At 46.7% G+C, this 24,221-nt stretch overlaps 1 protein-coding gene across 1 annotated transcript; it reads left to right on the top strand.

Moving 5' to 3' along the window:
- On the top strand, window positions 1-22,789 carry XAB2 (XPA binding protein 2). Its single transcript, XM_044453679.1, has 19 exons — window positions 1-80; window positions 487-635; window positions 2,267-2,390; window positions 4,439-4,636; window positions 8,259-8,393; window positions 8,550-8,714; window positions 13,511-13,655; window positions 14,053-14,204; window positions 14,922-15,041; window positions 15,378-15,509; window positions 16,152-16,283; window positions 17,351-17,464; window positions 18,077-18,239; window positions 18,901-19,091; window positions 20,043-20,165; window positions 20,550-20,721; window positions 20,837-20,963; window positions 22,379-22,488; window positions 22,568-22,789. The coding sequence occupies exons 1-19, from the start codon at window positions 36-38 to the stop codon at window positions 22,627-22,629; spliced, it is 2,559 nt and encodes an 852-aa protein (XP_044309614.1). The 5' UTR covers window positions 1-35; the 3' UTR covers window positions 22,630-22,789.
- The last annotated feature ends 1,432 nt before the right edge of the window (window positions 22,790-24,221 follow it).

Genomic DNA, 24,221 nt, shown 5'->3' with positions numbered 1-24,221 from the left:
CGCGCCCTGCTTGGCTTCGGAAGGCGGAGGCCGCGATGCCGGAGCTGGAGACGGTGTTGGGGAAGCGGGAGCTCTTCTTCGTGAGTGGGACCGCGGGTGGGTGGGTAGGGGAGTGGTGCTCCGGGAAACGTGTTCTGGTGGATACTTCACCTTCGTTGCCTCGCAGAGCATATTTTGGGACAGCGCAGCCCCTTTGCAAGCCGGGACCCCCTGAAGTCAGTGCCTCGAGCGTCTGTGGGGCGCTTCCCCCCCCCCCCCCCCGCTGAATAAGCAGGCCATGCGAAGGAGACACCGCGGAGTTCCCATGTGCGAGCTTCTCCCTTTGCGAATACCTTTCAAGAAGATCTCCCTCGTTGTGAAGCGTGAGGGGTCCTAGGTCAACGGCGTAGGAGGGAAGGGAGCATGGTCTGTGAGGGACTCATAGTGGTCATAAGCAACTATCTTTATGGTATTCCTTAGGGAAGTCTTATGTTTTTTATCGCACAGGAGGAAGAAGACCTGCAGTATGAGGAAGAGATCTTGCGCAATCCCTTCTCTGTCAAATGCTGGATCCGTTACATTGAGTTCAAGCAGAATGCTCCCAAACATATCCTGAACCTGATCTATGAGAGAGCTCTTAAGGAATTGCCAGGCAGGTATGCAATTGTGCCTCTTTCTTAGGTGGAGAGTGCTATGGCAAACTGACTGAGTTCACATGACATGGCAGCCCTTAATGGGTTACTAGCCATGATGAATTGTCATGTTATGCGCATTCAGGCTGCTTTCTGCAGGGTAGCTTGTGGACAGCAAGTCATCCTGTCAACCCATGGTTTCTTGTAGGGATTGTTGAACCTATAATGAGTTGTCCTGTCATCACCAATTGACCTGTCCATTGTGGGTCCAGGTAAATACTGAGTGAACTGTTAAACAAAGGTGGCAAATACTGCTTGTCAATGCTAGTGACAGCTGTTCCACCAGGTACCCAAGTAGCTCTTTAGAATGAGAGTCGGTGGCTTAATGTCTGCTATGATTGTGAACCCTTTGAGCACCCTGTAGTTCCCCACCCCTTTTTTCTTCTTTTGGATACTGCTTTTCTTTTTAAAACTCTCTTGTTTTTGGACAGGGAGATATGCAAGGATGAATCAACGTATAGTTTCCAGTCAAAAGAAGTCAATGTAAATATTTGGCAGAGAAATGCTTATGAAAAGCACATGGAGCACCCCATGAATTTACTTCCCTGAGTCACAGGAGACTCAGCAGAGAGTGAAAAGTGGGAATACTGGGGACTATGGGGTAGAACACTGAGCCCTTATGTCCAATAAGATGAGATAAAAGATCAATCGATCAATAGAGTCCTGAGGATCTGAGTGCAGAGGAGGAAAAAGTTGCCACCCTAGTTTGCAGGCAAAGATCCCTCACAACTTTGCTGTCTCGTGATCTCTCTTTGTCTAACAACTGTCAACAGAAAACAAAATAACAAAATAACCTTTTTACAGGCTCTCCTGATCATTGTCAGTGCTTAGTGTCCCAAGATGTCAGTGATGGGACAGTATATAAAAGTGATAGATAGATAGATAGATAGATAGATAGATAGATAGATAGATAGAGCCTACAACATTTTAACAGCAAACATTTTCTAGGACGCTATTCAGGCAAGCCTGTCCATTTTGGCTCTTTGGAGTTGCGTACTTGTGCAACATCAGAAAACTTGCAAATAAGAAAAACCCACCCCAAATTGTGCACATTCAGTTGTGCAAAATAAAGAAAAAATAATAAGTTGCAAATCACTTTCAAGCTCGCCAGCATGCTGGGTGGGAACTTTGGAAGGGCTGTTAGGAGTTGTCCTTTTGAAGATTGCTAATAGTGATCTCCAGGATAAAAGTTATGGAGAGTGAAAAGGGGTTTCTGATCTCAGCAAGGAGAAAAGGCAGTTTCAGCTGGGATACTTCCAAGAAGACAGAGCAGAAAGGAGGGAACCAAACAACCCATGGTGTGCCCTGTTGTCTGTTGAGCACTTCATAGGTTGTTCCATGAATAATCCTTATTCTCAGGGTGGGTTGCTGTGTGAACTTACTCTGTGTATGTGTATACAGACAAGAAGTAGGATATATTTTCCATTGCCACATTATTGTAAAAATGATAGTAAAAATTTTAAAGTTGCATATGTAGGGATAACTCAGGCTCTGTTAGAACCCTTTGGAGGTTTTACCCATAGCCTAATTTCTGATCTTTTTGGAAATAGTCCTGTAAGATTCCCCCATCCTCCACATCCCATTATGTTTTGCAGCTACAAGCTGTGGTATAATTATCTGAAGCAGCGGCGGAAACAGGTGAAAAGCAAATGTGTGACAGATCCAAGCTATGAAGAGGTGAACAACTGCCACGAGCGTGCCCTTGTCTTCATGCATAAGGTACAGTTGTAAGCGGCATGCTTAGAGGGGCTGGTGAAGCCAGGGAGGAGTGGAGAAGTTATGATGGCTGGCATCCCGGTTTGGTTGTGATGACATCTGTGGGAAGGCCTCGTGCTCTAGAGTTTCTCCTTAACTGTTTCATTGATGTAGTTTAAACTGGCAGCCTCTACTCCGTAAACAGAGATTGTAAGCTTATTAAAAAGCTCTTTGGAAATGTTAGGTCAATGTGGTGCTGCAGCAAAAAAGACAAAATCAGTGTCGGTCGTGAGTGTAAAAAAAGCTGAAAACAATACAGGTATCATACTGCTGTTGAAGAAAAGGAATTTCTCTCTGTATTTATGTTAAGTAAATAGGTTTAGTACACATGCACACCAGCAATTGCAGGAGAGAGACGTGAAGCTAACAGAGTGTCCCCTGGAAGCAATAAGTGTGTCTGCCCGCAAAGAAATGCTCCTTGCATGTATAGCATTACTTGATTAAAGAGAGGGAAATAGAAACCTGTTCAATTATTATGTTTGTAAATTGCAGTGATCACAAATAAGAGAAGGGTTTGTTAGTTGATTTCTCTGCTGGCTTTGATGTTGATTTACAACATGTGCCTTTCATCTTGTGTCAAATTAAAAAATGAGATATACAGAGACAGATTACATCCCAGGTTATCACAGAGAGCCATGATTAATTATGTCCTGACTTTGTCAAGAATGTGTACTAATTGTCTTCTCAATACATATGTATGGTTTACTTATCAGGTCTAGTTGAAAATATTCAAGGCTTGTGCATCTCCTACTTCTGCATTGCCATTATTTAAGACTGGAAGCAACCATTGTTTTTCTCTGTGTTGAAAGTTCTGTGTAACGCAGGGCTGGCCAGACCTAGCCTAACGAACTCATGTGGCTCTCTGAGTTTATTTTGGTGGTTTGCTAACCCCGGGCACTCACTTGCAGCTCTCAGACATCTGACATTTGCCATACGTGGCTCTTCTCTTGAGCAAGTCTGGCCACTCTGGTATATTGTCTCTAGGAAACAGACTATGTAGTTCTGGAAAGGCATGCAAACCCTCTTTGACTAATGAAAAAAGTGGGATTAAAAAATTTGTAGATACTTTGAGAACAGTAATGATTCCAAGTTACTTTCAGCTCTCTTAAAAGCAATGATCCATTTTCAGCCTCTACCTGTGGTTTTCCCACTTTTAGAATTTTGCATGTTTTTCCCCAAAAGAACATGGGAAAATATTTCAACAGCGGCGTGGCATCTTCTTTATGAAAAAGGGCTTATGAAGTTGGGGATTTTTAGTTTAGAGACAATGACTGAGAAGTTTATAAAATCAAGACTTGTTTGGTGAGATCAAATAGCAAGAAAATAAACCCCAAAGTCTGGGTTATCAACTAATTGTTTGACAAATTGCTTTAGGGCAAGCAAAGGGAAATATTTCATACAACACATCATGACTTAGTGTGTATCTCACAACTCACATGTGAGCCACTTCTGTTTATTGTAAGCTACCTCCAATTGGCATAATTGGAGATTGTCAGATTACTGTGCAAGCCTGGACTGCTGGGTTATTCAGGGGCTAAGCAACCCTGTGGTTAACCCATGCTTTTCTGTTTAGTTAACTGCTGAGTCCTTAAACTCAGTGGTCTGGGTTCACACTTCATGCAGCCAGCTTTCAGTCGCCTAACTTGGAGGTTGTTTGCAAACATCACATGCAAATTATATCTCCCGGCAAATACTGGGTTTGTTGCTGCTTCATGCAAAATGCCCAATCAGGTATAGAATCTCTGTAGCAGAACGGTCGTGCTTAAATACATTAATTGACTTGAAAAGATCTCTCAATGCTACTAGGCAGAATAGCTGAGATTGGACCCTGTATATCCAGAGCCAGTGTCCTGCCTGACTGCTGCATGCTGGGACAAGCAGGTATTGTCATTCTAGCTTGCTTGTGAACATCCCAACAGTATCTGATTGCTGGGCTGGGCTGTTGGAGCAGACTGTTAATCTGATCCAACAAGTTACATTTGTTGCATTTGAATTGTTTTTTGTGCCTGTAGATGCCTCGGATATGGCTCGATTACTGCCAGTTTCTCATGGACCAGTGTCGGATCACCCGTACACGCAGGACATTTGACCGGGCACTTCGGGCCCTGCCGATCACACAGCACCATCGTATATGGCCACTGTACCTCAGGTTTGTGCGCTTGTATCCCTTACCTGAGACAGCTGTACGGGTCTACCGTAGATACCTAAAGGTAAGAGAACCAGCCTGTCCCCAGTTAACTTTCCCTGTTTAAGAATGTATTTATTAATTTATTTTATTTGGGCGACTTCTATGCTGCCCCATTCGCCGAAGCCTCGGGGCGACTCACAAACTATAAATAAATAAAATTCAATAAAACAATATAAATTAACAATATAAATTAAGTCGCCCTGGCCAAAGAATGAAATGAATAAATAATATTAACAATTAACATTTGAATAAAAAGGTCTTCGCCTGGCGCCGAAAAACAAATAACAACGGCGCCAGGCGGACCTCTCTGGGGAGTGCATTCCATAGATTGGGTGCCACCGCAGAGAAAGCCCTCCTCCAAGTACTTACCCTCCTAATTTCCTTCAGGGAGGGCTCCCGGAGAAGGGCCTCTCTCGCTGATCTCAAGGGGTGGGCGGGCATACATGGACGTAAGCGCTCCTTCTGGTAACCAGGACCCAAGCCATTAAGGGCTTTATAAGTCATCACCAACACCTTGAATTGGGCCCGGACTTCAGTGGGAAGCCAGTGAAGCTGACGGAGGATTGGAGTCATGTGAACATAATGCCCAGTCCCCGTCAGCAGCCTGGAAGCTCTATTTTGAACTAACTGAAGTATCCGGACCGTCTTCAGGGGCAGCCCCACGTAGAGCACGTTACAGAAGTCAAGTCGGGAAGTCACCAACGCATGTGTCACTTTCGCCAGGCAGTCATTCTCCAGGTAGGGGCGCAGCTGATGGATCAGCCGAAGCTGAAAGAAAGCGCTCCTCGCCACCGCTGTCCAGTGAAAGCTCTGGGTCGAGGAGCACTCCCAAGCTGCGGACCTTGTCCCTAAGAGGGAGTGCAACCCCATTCAGGACTAGGTTCAGTTCACCCTCCCCGAAGCCCGATTCGCCAACCAACAGGACCTCCGTCTTGTCTGGATTGAGCTTCAGTTTATTGGCCCTCATCCAGCCCATTACCTCGGCCAGGCACCAGTTCAGCACAGCCACTGCCTCACCTGGATTGGTGGAGAATGAGAGGTAGAGCTGGGTATCATCAGCGTACTGATGATTCCACAGCCCACACCTCCTGATGACCTCTCCCAGCGGTTTCATGTAGATGTTAAACAGCAAAGGGGACAAAATGGACCCCTGCGGAACTCCATGGCATAGCTGCCATGGTGCAGAGCCATAGTCTCCCAGCACCACCTTCTGGAACCGGCCATCGAGATAGGAGCGGAACCACTGCAAAGCAGTGCCTCCGACCCCCCAATCCCGCTAGCCGATCCAGAAGGATACCAAGGTCGATGGTATCGAAAGCTGCTGAGAGGTCCAGAAGAACCAACAGGGGCACACTCCCCTGTCCTTCTCCCTGCACAGGTCATCGTACAGGGCGACCAAGGCAGATTCAGTACCGTACCTGGGTCTGAAGCTGGACTGAAATGGGTCCAGATAATCAGTTTCATACAAGAGTGTATGGAGTTGTCCCACCACCACCCGCTCCAACACCTTGCCCAGAAACGGGATGTTGGCCACTGGTCTATAATTAGTGGCCAGTATTATTCTCCTTTAACAAGGTCTTTTGTGTGTTAGCTAAACAAACAATCTCAGGATTCTGTTCTTCTAGACAGGAGGCTGAGCTACTTTTTATTTTGCTGGAACCCAACAATTTTCAACTGAACCTCTCCACAAAATAAATTCTTAAAATTAGAGAATTCTGAAGCCAAGAATGTGTTTTGAGTAGCAGAACTGAGCAGAGCTTACTGTCTTACTCCACAAACATTTACTGTTGGTTACCCCATGCTTTTTTCTTTTCAACATTATAATTTTAGGGCAAGAAAAGAGTTTGTTGCTGCTATTGCTAAAACAATCCAGAGTCAGAAATTGTAAACGACTCTGTAAATCATCAAGAGATCCGTTGGCATTGACTAGAAGCAAGGAATTTATTCTGAGCTTCTTACTGAAATACCGTATGTAGCTTGTGTACACAGGATTTTTGAAAAACATTTGAAGGCTAAAGAGGGTATAGAGTTCAGAAAAGTGTGAAATAAAATTTTAAAGGGCACATAAAACACTGATTTATGTAGCCTTTCTCAAAAGAATAAAATTGCTTTTTCTGCAAATAGAAATTTGTTCTCAAGGGATAAACATCAGACAAAATGTCAGTCTGTTTAATTTTGCACCTCTCTGGTTCAGGCTAAGATGTTTCTTTCACATAAAATGGCCATCTACCTTGCATTTATTTTTAATGGATGTATGTTTTACCCTTTCTGTGTGAGCAGCCTTGAGTGAGTTTTGTCCTTAAAGGGAGACTCTTCACAATAAATAAATAATAGTTGTTCCTGTGTACACAAGCATTGGTCTTCAGGTTGAGGATTGGAATTTGCAGGCGACTGTCATACCAGTTGTAATTGGGTCACACCAGTGGGATCTTGGGATTTTCTTTGCCTTTTATGTGCATGTGTATTTAAGCTAAAGAAACTGAAGCCTGGTACAAAGATCATTAGTTCGCAATAGATTAGCATATGGGAGAATTTCAACATGGGTGCGGGGTTTTACAGCCCTATATGAGAAGCTGCATTTTCTGTAATTCCAACTTAGATATAACTATTAAAGATGGAATATCCTTGTCCTCCTTTGCATCTGATGCTTCTAAAGAGAAGAGAGGTGACAGTATTTTACCATAAAGATGAGTCTTTTTTTGCTGATTTGGATTAAAGATAGGTTCTTGCACTGAAGCTTGGTTGAAGACTGGTTGGGCTAATTTTCATGACATGGCTGGCTCATCATGGGTTATTTAACCTGCAATGAACTGGAGTATGTACAGCCACCATTTTGATTGCACAAACCCCATTTGGATCAATGGGGGCTTGTGACACCTTGTCCAAATCTGGCCATCATGGGTTATTCAAGCCTTTAAAAACTCACCCCTTCTACAAGGAGTGACTTAAACCAAGAATAGGGTTTGTATGAAATGGTGCAATGCCCCATAGGCCTGATTGGGGTGTGTGAAGTCGAAACAGCTGTGGCACACTCTCAGCACATACTGCAGCTCATCATGGGGAAAGTAACCCACAAGGAGCCAGCCGTGTTGTGCAAAGAGTCTTGGTCGAAGGCACCGTTTTTGTGGGAGAGTGGCTAATCGAAATCTCTATCCTGTAGTTCTACTGCCTCTTTTATTTTGCAGTATTTGGATTAGCACAAGTCTAATTATATTAGATGAAAGAAATGATAACTTGTATTTCCTAACACACTTTTATTCACTTTATGTAAGTGATCGTGGGGGCACTTGATAAAAACAACACTGAAAACCAGAACAATACAGGACTTTTATTTAGTAGCAGCATGATCAACAGCCAGGAGTGCTGAAAGTGGTGATCTAAAATATCTGGAGGATGCAATGTTGGGGAAGCCTTGCTTATTGCATGCTATTGGCAAAGTACCACTCCATCCCCTCAGTTTCCCTTTGAGAGAACAGCTTGAGTCAGTTGAGCAGCTTTCCATAAGGAAAGTGAGTGTATCAGTTCTTATGTCCCTAGCTAGCCCAAGCTGGCATTTCCAGCAATGTTGTATTTAATCTTCTGCCCTCCATTGCTCTGTTCAAAGTTCTAGTGGATTCTGAGCATAGCTGATTCTAACATTTCAGCTGAGCCCAGAGAATGCAGAGGAATACATTGAGTACCTGCGCTCCATTGACCGCCTGGATGAGGCTGCTGTCCGGCTTGCCGCTGTAGTGAATGATGAACGTTTCGTCTCCAAAGAAGGCAAATCCAACTATCAGGTAAAGTAGTTGGTGGTCAGTTCTGCCCACCAGTATCATGCGAAGGGTGCCTCTTTTCTTCCTCTGAAGAGGCCTCCCGCACATCCTTTGCTCTTTGCTTGTCTTGCTTCTCAGTGGCCTGGGGAACTCTCTGACATTTTATGTTCTCCCCTGCAGCTGTGGCATGAGCTTTGTGACCTCATCTCGCAGAATCCAGATAAAGTGAAGTCTCTTGACGTGGGTGCCATCATCCGGGGTGGCCTGACCCGCTTCACTGACCAGCTGGGCAAGCTGTGGTGTTCCTTGGCAGATTACTACATCCGCAGTGGTCATTTTGAGAAGGTAGGCACCACAGCACAAAAACTTGCCCTAGGACCCAGGGACGTGGCTGAAACCAGAACCCAGTTTGAAGTGTACAAGGACACAGAATGTAACATCCAAGCCTTTGGACAGTGGTTGATCGGATCCGACCAGGGCCTTTGTGTGGAAAATGTTGGCTTGGGACAGACAGCAGAATTTAGGGAAGGCAGAACACTATTGTAACAAGGGTTTCCTGTTCATGGTATATGCATATAGCTTACTGTCCCCCTATTAATCCAAGTTCTTGCATTGATTCCAAACCTTTTTGCCATAGGATTGCTGTCAGAGAGAAGAAATTTATGTGCAATGCAAGTTGTGAAGTCTTTTCCAGAATACTTCCGTTTCACTTATATTAAGAGTTTCTAGAAAGGTAGCTGAGTTAGTCTGTTAGAATAAAAACAATTGAGTCTTGTAGCACCTTAACGGCTAACAAATATATTTTGGCATACACTTGCATGGACTCCACCTACCTTCATCAGATACACTGCATGTGATCCTATGTGGGTGGTTCTGTATGCGCACACATTCATACATATGCAGGGAGAGAAGCAAAATAGCAATCTGATTGCACCTCTACTATGACATAAACGTTGCAATTCTTATCACTTGTGGATTGAGAAGGGTCAGCTCTTTTGAATCAGGTTGTGTATGTTAGTCAAAAAATCAGTTTAAAGATGTTTGAGTCATCATGCAGCTTCTCTTTGAATAGTCACTACAAATAGATAATTCATCACAGTCTAAGCTGCACTTGAATTCTCTTTGCTGTCACTGTTACAACCCCTGCCGTCCAACCCAGCAGCCTTGTGCGCATATGTATTTAGTTCAGCATACCACTCTGCATCTAACAAAGTGGGCTGTCGTGCAGGAAAGCTTGTGCCTTTAAGGTGCCCCAAGCCTGACTAGCCTTCTTCCTGCTTATCCCTTTAAGTATTGTTTCTGCAGATAACAGTCAACAAACAGTAGGAAAATAATCCACAAGGCTTATGCCAAAACAAGACAAAATGGAAAATCTGGAAGGCTGCCAAAAGAAGTAGCTGATAAAGTGAAAAATCCAGTGAGCCTGGAGAAAGGGCAAGAGCAGAGGAAAGTATACAAGAGAGGGTTGTTAATCTATCACTGATGGAAAGAGGTACAGAAAACCTTGGCTCACAAAAGGAAAATTCTATCATTCCTTTCCATCCATTATAGATTTCCACAGCAACTCATATAATAAAAGCACAAATTAAACCTCTGTGGTGGATCCAGGTTTTATCATGCTTGGATTAGATCTTTTTGAAATCAGTGAGCATTGGGCCAGTCATCACAAAGTTAAGTCTGATTAATTTTCAGTAGTCTATTCTAAGACCTGATTTGCTACATGTAACAGTGGCAAATTATGGGTTAATTAATGCAAGCTTTGCTGACTGCACTCCTCCTCCACTTTGCCTATAAAGCATCTGAGCAGAAGGGGATACATGAGGGTGGAATATAAATGTCAGTGCATGAAGGTGGGACCTACACAAGCCGGAGAGAGTTTGGGGCACGTGGCAAAGCAGGAGGACAGCAGCTGAAGGCTGATCAGGCGTGACTGTCTCAGTTGTTGCTGTTTTGCGGAGGCTGCCCATGCTGAACTCAGCCACAGGCAGCCTTCCTCTCCTTTCCAAGTGCTTGAAGAAATGGGCGAGCTTTGTGCTATTCACAGATTCACACTTCCTGTTAGCAAATGTTGCTTTAAAAAAGCCGATTAGGCCTTCTTGCAGTGTTACCCACGCAAGCCTGCTGAGGCCACTGCTTCTCTCCCCAGAGCAGTACTGCAGGCACAGGGCACGCTGGAAGAGCTGCCTTGGGGAAAATGCAGCATATCAAAGCATTGTGCTGTAGCTGGGATGAGGGGGAGAAATGGCACAAGCAAGACCATTGGAGCGCCATGTGCCGTGCCGGTGAGTGGTGAGCGAGGCATTAGGAATGCTTCATGTGGATTCCTCAAAAGCCTCTGGGGCATTTTAAGTGTCTCATACTAGAGCAGGGAAGCAGGTTCTTTACTGGCTTGAGGAGCACTGAGAAGAACCCCGCCAGCCAACTTGCAATTCATCTGATCAAGTCAGCAGGTTGAACAGAATTCATTCCGTACCCACTGCTAGACATGGGGCATCATCTTTTGGCGATACAGGAGATCAGTTCTTGGGGCTGTGCATGTTCTGAGTTTGTCTTTGCTGGTGTCTTTTTCTCATGCTTTCTGGTGTGCCTTGTATGGGTAGCATCATTTGCATGTCTTTATAGGATGCCAGATTCTAAGAAACCTGCAATACTTTTTCCTGGCTGGTGCTGAGGAAAAGCCTGCTAGGATAGTGGGAGGTGGCTAATAATTACTACTCAGTGTTCCTTGTTTTGGTGCTATCTCAAGCCCCCAACCTTTTTGGATGAAACATCAAGAGATCCTGCAATTTAACTTCCCTACAAATTACAACTGGAGATAGAATCATAGAATAGTAGAGTTGGAAGGGGCCAGAGGGCCATCAGGTCCAACCCCCTCCCCAGTACTGGACTCCCAGTTAAACCATCCCTCTCAGATGGCTGTCCAGTTGCATCTTGAATGCCTCTAGTGTGGGAGAACCCACAGCCTCCCTATTAGTCCAGTTTTCATACTGCTCCAAGACCCAGGAATTTTTTCCTGGAACCTAGCTGGAATCTGGTTTTCTGTAAATAGAGCAACTTGAGCCCATTATTCTGTGTCCTGCACTCTGGGATGATTGAGAAGAGATTCTGGCCTTCTTCTTTGTGACAGCCTTTCAAGTACTTGTAGAGTGCTACCATATCGCCCCTCAGGCTTCTCTTCTTGAGGCTAAACGTGCTCAGTTCTTTTGATCTCTGTTCACAGGGGTTTGTTTCCAGTTCCTGGACCACCCTTGTTGCCCTCCTCTGAACCCTTTCCAGCTTGTCTGCATCTTTCTTATACTGTGGTGCCCAAAACTGGACACAGTACTCCTGGTGAGGCCTAAACAGTGTTGAGTAAAGGGGAACTAGTGCTTCACTTTATTTTGAAGTAATACTTCCCTTAATGCAGTCTAAAACAGCATTTGTCCTTTTTGTAGCCACATCACATTATTGACTCATACACCACTTGTGATTTACGGCAATTCCAAGATCCTTCTCACTAGCAGTATTGTTGAGCCAAGTACTTCCCATCTTGTAACGATGCATTTTGTTCTTTTTCCTAGTTGCAAAACTTGGTGTTTATCCCTACTGCTTTGGCCAACAGATGTTAGGTTTGATGAATGACTTAGTTGGTGGCAAACCTATGGCACATGTGCCGCAGCGGGCACTCAGAGCCCTCTCTGTCGGCACACGAGCCAAGTCACCCCAGCATCACCCCAGCAGCCGAGCATCGGATAATAGCGCAGATAGGGGCCATGCGCATGCTTGGAAAGGAGTAGCGGCACCAGGCATTGACGTCATGGACCGCAACTCATTAGCCGTGACTCGTCCGTGCTTTTACATGGCCGGTCAGTGCACTGCCAAGGAGATATATATATATATTTGCTTGGACTGGCTGTGAGTTGTTTTTTCTAAACGTAAATCTCAGTTTTCAGGTTTTATTTCAGTGTTGGCACTTTGCGATAAATAAGTGGGTTCTGGGTTGCAGTTTGGGCACTGAGTCTCTAAAAGGTTCACCATCACTGGGTTAGGGTTACAAAAACGAGGTGTCCTGACATGATATTGATGGTTGGAATGTGCAGAAATGATGACCTGTGCAGAAAAAGCTACTCAAGACTTTTTCAAAACTGCATTATTTTCAGTGGAACTTTAGCCCTATATTAAGGTTAGGGGAGTGCACCAGGGTAGGGTTAGGGTTACAAAAACAAGGTGTCCTGGTGTGGTTTTGATGGTTGAAATGTGTTCAGAATGGGCAGAAATGATGAACTGTGTAGAAAAGGCTACTCAAGGAAGGCCTTTTCAAAATCACCCTCTTTTCAATGGAACTTTAGCCTTATATTAGGGTTAGGGGAGTTCGCCAGGGTAAGGTTAGGCAGTGGTGATGAACCTATGGCGCGTGTGTCGCAGCCGGTGCGCAGAGCCCTCTGTGTCAGCACACAAGCCAAATCACCCCAGCATCGACCCAACAGCTGAGCATCGGATAACAGTGCAAATAGGGGCCATGCGCATGCTCAGAAAGGAGTAGCAGCACCAGGCGTTGACATCACGGACCACGACTCATTAGCCGTGACTCGTCCGAGCTTTCATATGGCCAGTCAGTGCGCTGCCAAGGATATATATAAATATTTGCTTGGACTGGCTGTGAGTTCTTTTTTCTAAACAAAAACCTCAGTTTTCAGGTTTTATTGCAGTGTTGGCACTTTACAATAAATAAGTGGGTTTTGGTTTGCAGTTTGGGCAGTTGAACTCTAAAAGGTTCACCATCACTGGCCTATACTTTGCTTTTAAATATTATGTTGAGCTCTGAGCTGTTCTAATGCAGTTATCTCTTTAATGGAAATTAATGGACCTTGATTAAACTGCTGCTTTTCTTTTGTATGGGCAGCTTCTGTTGCCTTTTCTGGTTTAGTTGCTTCTCATCTTAGAGGCAGCTGACTTGTGGCCCACCGATTCTTCCCATGAAAAAGGGGGCTTGCCTGGTGTAACCGCTGATGCCTGTTGATGTGAGCTTTTTCAAGACCGGTTTCTCTGAAATCTTTTAAAGAGGCAGCTGCTAGGGAACTGGTGGTGGTGGGAACAGGGAACCCCACTGCCCCTTGTGAATGGATTCCATGCTAGTTATCCCTTTTCCCTCTCTGTCTTAGGCTCGCGATGTGTATGAAGAAGCGATACAAACGGTGATGACCGTGCGGGATTTCACTCAGGTGTTTGACAGCTATGCCCAGTTTGAGGAGAGCATGATTGCTGCAAAGATGGAGACCACCTCTGAGATGGGACGTGAGGAGGACGGTAAGAGAAGTGTAGCTGTTGCAAAGCAGGTGCTGCTTCTACCCTTGAGGAGGAGAACCTGGACTAGTCCAGGATGCATCTTGGGGAGCAGACATCAGAGCTTTCGAGACTCCTGGAGCTGTCTTGATGTCTCCTCAACCTTTTAGATGAAGGTGGGCATTTCTGTCTGTGCTCATATCATTGATCAAGCTTGCATTAAAGGAGAGCTACTCTCTGCCCCCACACCCCGATTGACTGTGGGCACCACCATTCCCCATTTCCTTTCTAGTTGTGTTCATACCCTTTGGAGCTGTGGGTGACTGGAATGCACAGGTAAGAAAGCAGAGGAAAGCTCAGCCACAGACAGCTGCCTTCCTACATGATCTCATTCCTGTTCTGTTTCTCCTGGGGAAAACAGATGACGTGGACCTGGAACTGCGCCTGGCGCGCTTTGAGCAACTGATCACACGCCGGCCCCTGCTTCTCAACAGCGTCCTCCTTCGCCAGAATCCCCACAACGTCCATGAGTGGCATAAGCGGGTGAAGCTGTACGAAGGGAAACCGCGGGAGGTAAGAAAACTTAGTGACGTGAGCAGAGCCAGTGCTGGAAGAAGGAGAGGCACTGAACTCTCAGGCCATCCAAGGCTGCCGCTCCCTTTTAGGTATGGTATTGAGAGAGGAACGGTGAGGTCTGGAGCTGATCCAAATTCTTTCCTGGTTGTTGCCGCTGCCCAGCTGTAGCCAGGCTAGTGGAAATAGTTGATTCCAAACAGAAATGAGCAGTATTGCAGTGGTGAGGGAGCTCTGTCAGCCTGGGGGCCAAATTCAATATCAGAGTCACATTTCAACAGTGCAGGGAACCAAAGGCGAAAGGGGCAGGGCCTGAAATATCAAAAGTGCTAGTGTGTTTTAGCTTATAGCTCTTAATACTGGGAACTAAGCCTCCGGAGTGGTATTTATGCCATTTAGTATGGGTAGAGGGAAGACACAAAAACCAGGAAGCCACCAAACTATTGGCAGTCAGCGGAAAGAAGGTGACAGTGGAGGAAGAGGGAGTGGCCATCTGAGGGGGCAAAGGCGTCTGGGTTTTGTACCCTGGGTCTGAAGTTCCCCACCCTGCTGCAGTGGAGGCGCAAGTGTCAAAGGGGCTAAAAGCTTTTGCCTGCTAGTGGAAACTCAGATGCTGCCTCAACGTGTTTGCTTAGAAGAAAGTTCAGACATGGGTGCCCATGTTGACCCAATAAGCCAACTCTCATTCTTTCTCATCTTTCCCTGTCTACCCTCCAGATCATCAACACATACACGGAAGCAGTGCAGACTGTCGACCCGTTTAAAGCCACCGGAAAGACCCATACGCTGTGGGTTTCTTTTGCCAAGTTCTACGAGGTCAACGGACAGATAGAAGATGTGAGTGATGCACTGGCTGGCAGTAGGGGCTGCGCTAGTAAATTCTGTGCTGCCCTTAGAGAGGGAGTTCCTGCTTCACTGTCCTGGCAGCTGTCTAGTCTGACAACAGAGAGGGTAAAATTCTGGGTTGGAAATCCTTCACAACTACAGAATGAACCTTGTCTCCGCGACCATTATGGAGCTGCAGGGACTCTGGGGACGGCATCAGCCTTGGTGACAGAGCGGTGCCAAGTGCCTCAGGTTAACTACCACACAATAAGTAGCCTAGCCCAAGAGAAGAGGAGCTGAAGCTGTGGGCCTGGCATCCCCTTAACTTTGCCTCCCTGCTTGTCCCAGGCAAGAACCATTTTTGAAAAAGCCACCAAGGTGAACTTCAAACAAGTGGATGAGCTGGCCAGCGTGTGGTGCGAGTATGGCGAGATGGAGTTGCGACATGAGAACTACGACCAAGCACTGCGCATCCTGCGGGTGAGAGGAAGAGGGCAAGAGCGGTTCCTCTGGGCTCTCCAGAATGGGGGAAAGCACCTCCTCCTGCAGGGAAGGGGAAGGATGAGTGGAGCTGGCTCCTGGGCTGAAGCACTGGTTGGAAGGACTCCAGCTGGCACTTTGGCTGGGGACCTGACCCACTGCCTTGGGTGGAGTCTACCCTTCATGACATCATTCCTGTGGGCAGGATATTAGGGCCTATTGCATCGATGCCCTTGGGGTGTTTTTAGTTCCCTGCTGCTGCTCAGAGGGTTACTTTTTGAGTGCAAGAACAAATGGTCTTGTGATCAAAGTGCAAGTTTCCTTGATTCTGTCAACATCTTCCTGAACGGAGTGAGATCTAGTGGTTGGACCACAGGGAGGCACAAGACTGTGCGAACAGAAGGACATTTTTGGCTACAAAAGTGTTTTAGGAAGCCAGAATGCCTATCCTTCTGAAGGATAAACAAGGCTACCTGCTCCCCCTTGTGTTATCTGTGAGAAAGTTTGTGTCGTTTTTTAAAAGAACAGTCCTTCTTCACCATCGTCATGTACTACTGGGATTTCGTGGGACCCGTCACGTTGCTGCCCCGGATTCTGTTTCTTCCATTTTCACTAGTATTTATTGTTTCTTTTCCCTTGCAGAAAGCCACAGCCATCCCAGCTAAGAAGGCCGAGTATTTTGATTCCTCAGAGCCTGTGCAGAACCGTGTATACAAGTCCCTCAAGGTTTGGTCCATGTTGGCTGACCTGGAAGAAAGTCTGGGCACTTTCAGCGTAAGTGGCTTTTCCTGGTTTTCTGTTCTCCCCCTGCCCCGGGGGCCCACTGAGGTTAGAGGAAGTGCTACTTCCAGCATCTTGGTCTGGAGAATGTACAGTGGCCCACCTTTTCCAGACAAGAAAAGTCTTGGCTTTGGGCTTTTGTTCTCCTCCTTATGGTTCTTTTCTGTGGTAAGATTAATCATTATTCAATCAGTTTAATCTCCTTCTGCTCTTAAGTGTCTGGGAACTGAGAAAGTAAGCGCTGGGCAATAAAGGCCTCCTTAGACTAACAGGGGGAGAGAGAATAAGATTTGACATCTGGGAATTAAACTAAAGAAGAAATAAAAATCCTCTCCCAGTTTAGCAAGCAAAAGGATTAACCACTGGGACAAGCAGTCCTGAGAGCAAATGACTTTTTGTTCCTTAAGATCTCCTGAGACAGGAACACAGAAAAGTTTTTGAACTAATATTCCTTCTGCTTGGCCCAAGTCAGAACTTAGATATTCCACAGGCCTCTGTGTTGGCTAGTTACTGCTTGACTTGCAGTTTTTTCTGAGTCATCCCAAAAAAATGTTATCTCTGTTTCCTTGCTGTCTTTCTGGAGTTTGTGCCCTGAGCCTCCCTATTTTAGGACTTTGGCTTTGAAATAATCCAGTGATGAGGTCCTAAGGCCACAACGAGGCTCCTGAAACAAGGCCATCTGCTCCTTCGAGAGTGGCTAAAGGCGGGCAGGACGGCACTGACTCCCTTTTATGCCTAATCCTTGCTGGCCCACTCCTTCAGTCCTCTTTGCTTGCAGACGCTCCTGTAATCCAGCTGGATATGTGGAATTCCCTTGGTTTGCTTATAGCTGCCCAGGAAGCAATTTAGATTAACCGGCGGTGTGTGGCAGCTTGAAAAGGCCTATGATATGGAAGCCAGGGGCTCAAGTGCTTGTGTGGACATTTCTCTGGGGCCCCTCATGACGTGGATGGGTCTCCTTGGACGAGGGGTAGTGCCTGAGGGCCCAGGCCATGCCTGTGGCGCTGGTATCAGTAGCGGTCCAGCCTGGTATTGACGCCTCCTTGTGTTGCCTCCTCTAGTCTACTAAGGCTGTATATGACCGCATTCTGGACCTGCGCATTGCCACCCCTCAGATCATCATTAATTATGGTCTCTTCCTGGAAGAACACAACTACTTCGAGGAGAGCTTCAAGGTAAATTGACCTCATCAGCTTGCTTCTGTTCTCCATAGCAGCTGGTTGCCCGGTTTGGAGACTGCCAGGTTTGAAGGCTTCGGACAGCAGAACAGGAGAGGGAGGGCTTTGGCCCCAGAATAGCTACAGCATGCTGGGATGCCAACAGTGCCGTAGCAAAGGAGAAAGAAGTGGAGCTGCTTCTCTCGAAGCATTTGCAAGTTGGCGAATTCCATCTTACACTCCATGACATGGGCTGAGTAACAAAGAGAACGGTCAAAGCAGGGATGAGTTGATGTTCTGCCTGCAGCTGATTGTGGACTGCCAGACAACGGTGAAGCAGAGATTTATGAGGGGATGAAGGTGTTCTGAATGGGGTCAGGGGCCCATAGTTGGGAGAGTTTCTGCTCTGAATGCAGAAGGTCCCTGCTGTCGGGCAGCAAGGCTGCAAAAAGATCTGTCCTCTCAGGAGGATCTTGCTTTGCTGCCACTTGCCAGAGGAGGCAGTCCTGGGCTGCAGTTGCCTGCCTAAATGCGTCAGCTTTAACCTGGGCTAGCTGAGAATAGGCAGGAGCTTTTGGAGGCCAAGGAAGCTTTAGCCATCATCTTCCCCCTATCCGTTCTCTCTGGCAGGCATATGAGAGGGGGATCTCGCTGTTCAAGTGGCCCAATGTGTATGACATCTGGAATACCTACCTGACCAAATTCATAGATCGTTATGGTGGGAAGAAGTTGGAGCGTGCTCGGGACCTCTTTGAACAGGCTCTGGATGGCTGTCCCCAGAAATATGCCAAGAGTATGTGATCGGCTTTCCTGCAAAGAGGAGACACTAGCCCATCCGTGGGGTTGGCAATATGTGTGGATGGTGGGGGCAAGTGGCTGGCTGGAAAAGCTGGGTCCTGCGTTCCTGGGCAGTGGGGGCTAGAGTACGGGAAAGAGTCGGGCCCCAGGGGCAGGGGGAACAGCATATCCCGTACAGAAGGGTTCGCTCTAGGAGCCAGCCGGAGTAGATCTGCCTTACGAGCCTTGCGAGCAGTCTGATCACGGCTTCTGCAGGACAGGCACTGGATGACACCTCTTCATCTCCTGTCTTAGTGAAAGAGGGTGACCTGGATCAGAATAACTCACTATTGAGAGAAGGCTTGGTTATTCCTTCTGTGGTACAAAGGTTGCTTCCAAGGGGTGTTGCTGTAGACCGGGAAGCATCTTCAGGCTAAAATGTCTGAAGGGCCACTTCTCCAGTATAGTATTTTGTATACTGCCCACAGCTGGAACTCTCTGGGTGGGTGCAACATTAAGTTACCCATCTAGATTCCAACGAGGCTCGATCCTGCTTAGTTTCCAGGATCGGGCTGGATCAGGCACTTCAGGCCATACGGAAGGGAGCTCTACCCAGAGAGCTGTTGATCCAAGGATGGAAGGTGGTCTCCTGACCTTACTGTGCTGCCTCTTCACAGCCATCTATCTGCTGTATGCCAAACTGGAGGAGGAGTATGGGCTGGCCCGCCATGCCATGGCCGTGTATGAGCGAGCCACCCAGGCTGTGCAGCCGTCAGAGCAGTACGACATGTACAACATCTACATCAAGAGAGCAGCTGAAATCTATGGGGTGACCCACACCCGTAGCATCTATGAGAAAGCTATTGAGGTTGGTTTCTTCCCCCTGACTGAGTATGTATGTATGTATTCGTTTCGTATGTATTTCGTGCCCCATAATCCGAAGGTTATGTGCAGGTCAGATTGTCCACCCTGGTTTACAAGGGGTGTAATCTGCTACATAGTGGCTGACTAGGACCCAGTTCCCTTACACTCAGAGATGCAAGGACCAGAGCGGAGTCTGGCTCTCTCGTGCAAGCCAGACTTCTTTCCCATGCTCAGCCTTGGCTGGAAGAGAGCCGAGCTGCTCAGAAATCCTAGCAGATGCTTTGCGTTAGGTATGCCAAGTGCATAATTCTTTATGCAAAGTACACAGAGGCTGCAAGACACATGTGCGGAAGTGGGTCTCCACTAGAACTTGCTTCCTGCCAGGCACCTACATGAATGCTGCAAGGCAGGCACAGAAAAAGAGAAAGCAGACCAGAGTCCTGGGAGCCGAGCTAAGGAACTCTGATGGATTCCCTCTCCCAAACTGGATTCCTCACACATCCCTACGCTCAGTATGGGGCGAATGTCCTTTCCATGACAACCACTCTGTGAAATTTGTTACTCAGCAGTATTTGAAGTGTTGGCGATTATCTTACAAAGCCCTGCAAAACTCGAGAGCTCTCTTCCTCCACTCAGATCTGCCTCAGGTCTTCTGGAGAGGTGAGGCTAGGAGCAGGAACGGAGGGGTCGCCTCCTCAGTTGTAGTTCCATGTCTTGGAATGCTCCCCCCAGAGGCCCCTGCAGTGTCTCTTCTCACTAAATATGGTGTTTATTGTCCCAGGCTTCTTGACATTTAAGTCAGTGAAGTTTTGCTGATCATATCCGCCTTTTGCTTTTGTGCCAACTTTTATTCTTTTGCTTTGATAGACTGTTTTTATTCGTGGGTGATGACTTGCTAGGTGCTCTGGAAGTAGACCTATTTACTGGGAGAGTTAAAAGAAGTATCCCCTTGCAGGTGCTGTCCGATGAACATGCTCGGGAGATGTGCCTGCGCTTTGCTGACATGGAGTGCAAACTGGGTGAAATAGATCGAGCTCGGGCTATCTATTCCTACTGTTCACAGATAAGTGACCCCCGTGTAAGTGACCTGCTTCTCCCACTCAAGAACTAATCCAGATGCCTGCCTGCATCCTCTTATTTCCCAGAGGCAGGAGAAGGACCTCCCATTTTGCTAACTACCCACCCAGTTTGAAGATAGCTTGTTTGAAGCAACAGTATTATATTTTGTCCTGGCAGAGATTCTTGATGTACCTGTCAAGGTGTAGGATAGAAGGGGTGGCTGTTGCTTCCCCAGCAGATAGCATGTCCACTGCTCTTGATTGTCCACTCCAGGGGCAGAAGATGTCACAGTGGCAGATGACCTGTGCACCCTTCTGCACTCAGCCACAGCAGTCTGTGGAACTGTGCAGTCGCCTGCCTGCTCCTGCATCGCCCCTCAAACCCACACCATTTTTCTCCCCAGACTACCGCTAACTTCTGGCAGACATGGAAGGAATTTGAGATCCGGCATGGGAATGAGGACACAATTCGGGAGATGCTGCGCATTAAGCGAAGCGTGCAGGCTACCTACAATACCCAGGTCAATTTCATGGCTTCCCAGATGTTGAAGGTTTACAGTAATGCCACAGGCACAGGTAAGCCTTGCTCCCATGCAGTTGGCCTCTGGCAGAGGGAGGTGTTAGCTACTTAAGCCCAGTCCTAACCCTTTCCTGTATCTGCTGCCCCTGCCCCTCCTTGACTCTGTTTCAGTGTCTGACTTGGCGCCTGGCCAGAGTGGCATGGATGACATGAAGCTGTTAGAGCAGCGGGCAGAGCAGCTGGCGGCTGAAGCAGAGAGAGATCAGCCCAGACCTAAGGAGAAGATCCTGTTTGTCAGGTGAGTCTGCTGTAGGTGAAAGATTTTGCTAGTTTCCTCCCTGTGATTCATGCGGTATCTGGGGTCATACTGCAAAATTTCAGGGCTGGGTAAGAACCACGCTGCTGATCGTAAACTTGACAAAATGCTGGCCACTGTTAGCAGGCCGCAAGGAAATCAGGAATGGGTAGAAGAGGAAGGCATAGAGTTGTAGCCAAATCGTCTGCTCTTTAGTGTACAGAGTTGTAGCCAAATTGTCTGCTCTTTAGTGTACGTATTTCTACGGTTGCTTTATTATTGGGAAGAAAACTTGAGTTTAGACAAATATTTTGACATCCTCTGTGGCAAAATTCTACACATATGTGCATGTACTCAAGCAGGAAAAGTAGTCAAATTAGAGTGAAGAATTAGGGTTTGGCTTAGTAGGTGCAGGATGCAGATAAACCAGAGAGTTTAAAATGCCCAGAAAGCTTCAACTCTGGGGTAATATAGAAATGAAATTAACAATCCTGATGTCCAAAGAAAACTGTAATTGGCCTTTGTGTGATTGCAGAAGAGAAATTCCTACTAAATGCTATGATGAGAGAGTGGGAGGGAAATAGGCAACTTAACGGAGTATAGTTTTTTCTTATCTGAGAGGGTACATGGAAAGTGTAGTGCTATCTAATAGGATTGCAAGTGAAGCATTCACAAATCAGGCAGTGGGGAAGCTGATGTGCTTTGATAGCACAGGAGCCCCGTATTTCTCTTTGCTCCATTTTTTTGGCGCATGTGCCCATTCTGACCACACAGATCACTAAACTCGCACTATTGAACTACCATTTGCAGGGCTCCCAACTGTTTTGGCACTGGAGACAGAGTTGGGAATGTCAGAGACTGCTGTAGGCACCACTACAAAATCGCTTCCATGGAGAATGTGCCTAGTCAAATCGTGTCTGGGCCTGTCTACTCAAGGGGTGGCAATGGGGAGAAAGATTTGCATTCTGGGTTGCCCCCCCCTTTTCCATCCACACAATACCTCTCCTCACTTCCCACTACTCCAAGCCACCAGTTTCCCTTCCTTTCCCTCCTCCTCTCCCCCCACTCTAAGCCTCTAGCCTCACTCTTTTTCTCTTTGGCAAGGAGGAGGAGCAGGTGCCCTAATATGTTTACGTACTGTATTAAGTATTATTTTTGAAGGGGGCAGGAAGTGAAGGGCTTTGCAAGTGCCACATTGGAGATCTCTGATCTATCCCACAGGTGCTCAGAGCTGGCATAATTTTGACTGCTGGTTTTCAGTTACAAGTTGAGATGAATGCCTGTGTGAAACTGAATCGACAGCTTAACCTGGTGATGAGGAGGGCAGTCCCTGCACTGGGAAGCACAAGCACTGGCAGCACAAGTGTTGCCTCGGTGCTGCTGGGTTGGGCCTTACCAGTCTCCCCGTTTATTTCTAGGAGCGATGCTTCCCGCAGCGAGCTGGCTGAACTTTCCAAACAGGCCAACCCTGATGAAATCGACATTGATTTGGATGATGGGGATGAGAGTGAGGACAATGAGCCTGACGGTAAGAGACAGTGGCTGCGTGATTTAATTCCGTTTGTCTCTTGCTCTGTGTCAATTTTCCTTTTCTTTCCCTCCAACAGAGGTACAGCTGGAGCAGAAAATCATCCCTTCTGCTGTGTTTGGGGGCCTTAAGGATGACTGAGTGGTCTTGAGCTGGTGAACTGTTTTCAGCTAGTGGAGGAAAGACCATCCCTGCAGATCCCGGTATAACTGTTTTTTGATCATCCAAGCTGATGTTCATTGTAGCAGCTTGCTGCAGCCTGTCACAAACTCCTATTTATAAAATACATTTTTTTCAGTGACTGCTGTCTTTTATCATCATCATCATCATCATCATCATCATCATCATATATATCTTTTTGGGGAAAGGTGGGAAGGTCCATCAGCAGCTGTCCTTGGCCTGAGTAAGCAGGATTACTTGCTACTGGCAGCTCTTGTGCTTCATAATTAGAACCTTCTGCTCAGAGGATAAATGAAAAAAGGATCCTGTGTGGTAGGGTTGATGGAGGAATTTGAAGCCACAGAGGCTTATGCAGAGTTGGCTTGAAACTCTGCTTCATTCATGTAAGTGAAGTTGATGCAAAACATTCATAGTGAAGGTACTGTCTGATTTCAGAGTGATCATTGGTAGTAACTGCTATGGATTAAGTGCTGTATATTTAAAAACTTGTCTTGGACTGGGGAAAAGACAATATGCATGTATGGGAAGAGTGACGGCCCATGACAGATTTCTCTAAAGCAGCCTTCCCTAACCTGGGGTCTTCCAGATGTGGACACGGATAGCTTTTGTAGATGTCATGGGATAGCATCAAGTTGGAGAAGCCAGCTGTTCACAAGCTGCTTAGCTGCTTACCTTTCGCTCAACACTACTAGACACCTGCAAGCATGAAATTAAAACAGATTGATGCATAAGCACTGCTACCCAAGAGCCATGACTGTCAGTTGAAGGGTGCACATAAGTTGCAGTAGCTTTGTTACTGACACAGGACCTACTGCAAATGCTGATGGGACTGTCATTCATGCCATATGTAACAGGAAGGGGTGCATTTGACCTAAGGGGAAGGAATTCTTTCACATTTTGGCTAGAAAATGATGGAGAGGCACCACACATCCTTCAGCCAAGTGGCTGAACACATGAAGCATCTGTTATTTAAACCAGCATGCCATTGTAAGAGGAAGCAATTGCATAGGGCCAGGGCAATGCAGCTAGCCCTCCTTCCAGTACTTGCAGCTTTATATTAGACAAGGAAGAAACGCAGACACCCCCGAAAAAGGGCTTTCGGAACAGGGAGATAAGCTGCTGCTCATTTACAAGAATTGCATTCAATGTCCGCTATGCATCGTGTCGAAGTACAGCTGTTCCCTGCATATTGGTGGTAAGCTTTCTCTTTAGGGTCCAAGATACAAAAGTTTCACCAAGTAACAATCACCAGAAGAGCTCATTTAAGTTACTTTATTCAGCAGTCAGGGGAAAGCCCCCACCTGCTTTTTACACCAACCCAATCCTGCACTAGACTGTACCCCCCAAATACCTACATGACATTCAGTCAGCAACAAGCAACCACAGGAGACCAGGAATAAAATTGGACAAGACAGACTCGGGATAAGGAATCAAAGCTGAACAGCACGGATATCCCCTCATCCTCCTGTTCTTTGCCTTCCAATTCCCCACAAGGGCAGGAGGCAGACATGGGGAAGAAAACAGATGTTTGGACAGCAAGAGGGTAGCAGCAC

The sequence above is a fragment of the Varanus komodoensis genome, unplaced genomic scaffold (genome assembly GCF_004798865.1).
Source record: "Varanus komodoensis strain SLA01 unplaced genomic scaffold, ASM479886v1 scaffold7_1, whole genome shotgun sequence".
NCBI classification, from domain to species: Eukaryota; Metazoa; Chordata; class Lepidosauria; order Squamata; family Varanidae; genus Varanus; species Varanus komodoensis.
Note: the sequence above shows the minus strand (reverse complement) of the source record. Positions and strands in the feature narration are given on the sequence as shown.